We start from the raw sequence: 3,991 nt of genomic DNA on the forward strand, positions 1-3,991 counted from the left end.
TTTAGAAAAAGTTTTCATGAGTTGCAAAGTTTTCGGTGCTCAGCTTTTTATGCCGTTTTAGTTAAAAACAGTCTTTTGGAATCGAAACAGTTTTAGAAATGAATCTTATAGTTTGTGTTTACAGTGCTGCCTAAACGAAAGGTTTCTCTTATTTTTTTGTACCGGGTGTGGCCTATCCTCTAAAGTAGGACTAGAGCAAAATATAGGACATAGTGGTGTGGGCTGGAGGAGTTATCTGTTAAGGGAAGTTTCTTCTCGTTGGTCTGGTGACGGGACTGAGGTTTTGCTGAGAACAGCAGCAGAATACGGCAAAAATCCACTCTCGGATCTTTGGCCCGATGCTGTGCAGGTAAAGTCAGCGCTGGTACTCCTGGAGCCCAGTGCGCTCGCCGCCTGGCTGCTGTGGCAGCTCAGACACGAGCAGGGCCCGGTGGCGGACGGGGCGCTGACCGCCGCTGCCGCAGCCGCTGCCGCCGCGGCCGCCGACGCCGCCGCAGAACTATTCAGGCCTGCGGGTGACTGGTAGAGTCCCGGGTGCCTGAAGCTGCACAGGAGCTCCGGCCGTGAGTAAGGGTGCGAAAGTGCGCGGAAGGTGTCGAGGGGCCGGATGGAAGTGGCGAAAGGTGACGAGGCGGCGCCCGTGGCTGCGGCGGCGGCTGCTGCTGCCGTGACACCGACGTGCGGGTAGTAGTGTAGAGGCATGTGCGAGTGGAAAGGGTAAGGTAGACTTCCTGTAGCTGCCGCATGCGTCATCATGTAAGTGTAGAAGCTGGGGTCTGCAGGATGGGGCCAGGACATCGCCAAACGCTGCCTTTTATCCTTCATCCGCCTGTTCTGGAACCACACCTGCACACGAAGTCAAAACAAGGCCCATATTGAAGCTGCCATGTTGTTTCTCTGCTCTACATTTACACCCCAGCGTCTGTTTAGAACACACACTGCTCCCTGAAAGCATCCATACACACTGTATATGTATGTTAAAAATATATGTGAACATGAAAAATTATCACACATGGTACAAGCAGTTAAAATAGAACCATCAAATTAAATAGGTTTTTAATAGCTTGATTTTGCAGCTGAATTTCTTGTCATTGAATAGCATTAAAATAGCATCTATGTGTTTTTTATATATAAGCTCGAAATATTACCTGCAGCATTTCATAACAAAAATAATGTGCTTTATTTTTCCTGTATTGTCTGATATATATTATTCATATTATTATTAGGCCTCTGTGCATTTATATCTGCGTCATTATTTCCATTTTATTTTTACACAAACACATGCACAGCAGAGCACACACTGGACAAGAATAATGAAGATGAATTTCTACCTTAATGGTCGTTTCGGGCAGATTTAGCGCCGCGGCCAGTTCACATCTCCTCGGTCTGGAAACGTAATTTTCCCTGTAAAACTCCTTTTCCAATCTTCCGATTTGTTCCCTGGTGAAAGCAGTCCGATACCTTCTGACCTGGTCGCTGTTGGAGTTGTTTGAACCCGCTGAGTTGCCGTTCATGTTCGGGAGCGAACTGGAGCTTGTGTTAGAAGACGCAGAATTACTGTCCGAAAAGCCTGGGAATTAAAAAAAAAAAAGAAAGAAAGAAAGAAACGAATGTAAACGGTGTTAGTAATATTAGTGCAATTATTGTGCGTAATTCTGCGCTTTGTTTGACAGCCTGTTGATAAGAATAAACATAAAAATAAAAAATGGAGTGTTGGTAAAATGTGTTAACAGCAAAATAAAATTCACCCTCATAGTTGGCCTAATAAAATAATAATAATAGTAATAATAGCCTAATAATGATAATAATTAAAGGCCTGTGTTGGTAATATTAGGTGCAATTATTAAAAGTTTAATTTAATTGTAATACTACTACAATTATTATTATTATTATTATTATTATTATTATTATTATTATTATTATTATTATTATTAATAATAATAACAATAATAATAATAATAATAATAATAATAATAATAATAATAATAATAATAATAATAACAATGCATACAAATATGGGTGAATAAATCCAGTAAAATCCTCTAAAACCAGTGTAAATAGGTGATGTTGTAAATAGTGTTACCTTTGTTGTTTTCCTTGTGTTGGCTCGGGGAGCGGTGCGCAGGGCATCCCACCTCCACATCACTGTTAATATCTGATTCTTGCGAAACTTCGGAATAAAGACTCATTTTCTTCCTACTTTCTGACGATGAAATTTCCGCCGAAGAGGTATTTTCACTGTTGTGGTGTGTACCGAAAAGACTGTCAATCTCAAATTTGCCTTTAGTCGGAATGTCCCCCAGATTTCCATGGAGAGAAGCCGAAGTTATTCTCGGGCTCAATCGTCCGCCGTGCTGGGAGTTTTCCAGGGCCTCCAGCACTGAATTTCCAGGCGCGTCTGAGAGCCTCTTCCCTGCGACGGGACTGTGCAGACCTCTCTCCATCAATATCATCTCTTTTCTTATCCTCTCCATCATTAAGCCGAAGGAAGGAGGAAAAAAAAAAAAAAACAAAACACCCAACACTTGTCCAAGGGGCTGGAGCACCAATGAGTTGTGTCGGGAGCTAAATCCGCATGCAACTCAGCAACTGTCTCTAAATAACTGTCTGTAAACCTTTTTATAAGCAAGAAGCAAAAAATGAAAGAATCTGAATGCAATCGACGAGCGACTGCTCAAAATGAGCCGTGCATCCTCCCCTCAGCAGCAAAAATGTCATTCATCAAAAGTGGTAGCTGTTCGTTGTTATAATGCTCGGCTGACGTTGCTCCAATGATCATTTATTGTAACAGGTTTATAAGCAAATAAATAGGAGAGGGCTGTCACTTGATGATGGAGGCGGCCTTCGGTCAGACGAATAATATCCAAGTGGAGAGGAAGAGAGGAGTGAAGAGCGAGGTGCTTGTCCCTGGGTTGATCTCTGAGTCTGTTTTAGATTGCTCTTGGGTTTGGCCTCTTGGGTGAAATTGACAGTCTGATTAATAAAATGAGCGGAGCAACATTTCCCTCTTCATTTAGGAATATTATTATGCTTTGATTCTCTATTGTTTCCCTCCTCTCGTTCGCCCTCCCCCTTTTGTAATCGTTCCCTTTTTTTTATATTTATTCCCCTTATTTCTTTTTTATTTTTTGCCATTTCTGTGACTTAATCAGTATGTGGGCTGCGTTCACATTTAGGATATTAACAGCCTTATCGTTGTTTTTGCTGCTGTTTTGAGGTAATTTCTGTAGAGGAATTTGTGGTGTTTATTTTTTCTCCTTTTTTTTTTTTTTTTTTTTTTTTTTTTTTTTAAAGATATTGTTGCATCCACTTCTTTATTCGTCAAAGACACATTTTGATGTGGTGATAATGTGAGCATTATTACGCATCTACCCACAACATTACGCACATTTATTAACGCACACAAAAAAAGGATAAGCTGAATGAACTATGAACAAAGGTTATTTATATTTTAGGTCTATTAAAACAAGCGGCTGGAATGGAAATGCAATTTTCTTCCGGCTATTTCTACTCGATATCTACCTATTTTTGAGCAGCATTAGGTGTTGAATTTATAATTTACTCACCTTTAACGAATTTTACTTTTGTATTTTTAGTGAATGTCTGCCTACTACAAAGTAAACCCCTCTAGTTTACATCAGTCTTCTTATTCTGCTCAAATCTTTCACTATCTTTATGATATTTAGAAGCGAAAATCTGGCTCATGTGTGCATCGTATTAACTCTAACGGAGACTCAATATGTAAGGACATAACACCATGCATGGACTCCAGATTTTTTCCTTGTGAAATGACTGTACGGACGCCATCATATTGTCTTCTGTGCGTCCTCTGGCGCCTCCTGCAGGTTTTAATATTAATTGCTCTCATAGATATGAGGTGTTAAGTATATGTCTGAGGATGTGGATTCACCTGGAGTCCCCTTAACTGGAAGTCTTAAAACATTTCCAGGTTTTTGAAGTGAATAAATGAAGAAACAGTTCATAGAAAGGT

General features: G+C 40.5%; 1 protein-coding gene across 1 annotated transcript; it reads right to left on the minus strand.

Annotated features, from left to right (window-relative positions):
- Positions 1 to 231: 231 nt before the first annotated feature.
- On the minus strand, positions 232 to 2,477 carry evx2 (even-skipped homeobox 2). Its single transcript, XM_030125603.1, has 3 exons — positions 2,084 to 2,477; positions 1,332 to 1,570; positions 232 to 846 (listed from the first exon to the last, which is right to left on the minus strand). Exons 1-3 carry the CDS (start codon positions 2,475 to 2,477, stop codon positions 232 to 234), a joined length of 1,248 nt encoding a protein of 415 aa, XP_029981463.1.
- Positions 2,478 to 3,991: the final 1,514 nt, after the last annotated feature.

This window comes from Sphaeramia orbicularis, chromosome 21 (assembly GCF_902148855.1).
Source record: "Sphaeramia orbicularis chromosome 21, fSphaOr1.1, whole genome shotgun sequence".
NCBI lineage: Eukaryota > Metazoa > Chordata > Actinopteri > Kurtiformes > Apogonidae > Sphaeramia > Sphaeramia orbicularis.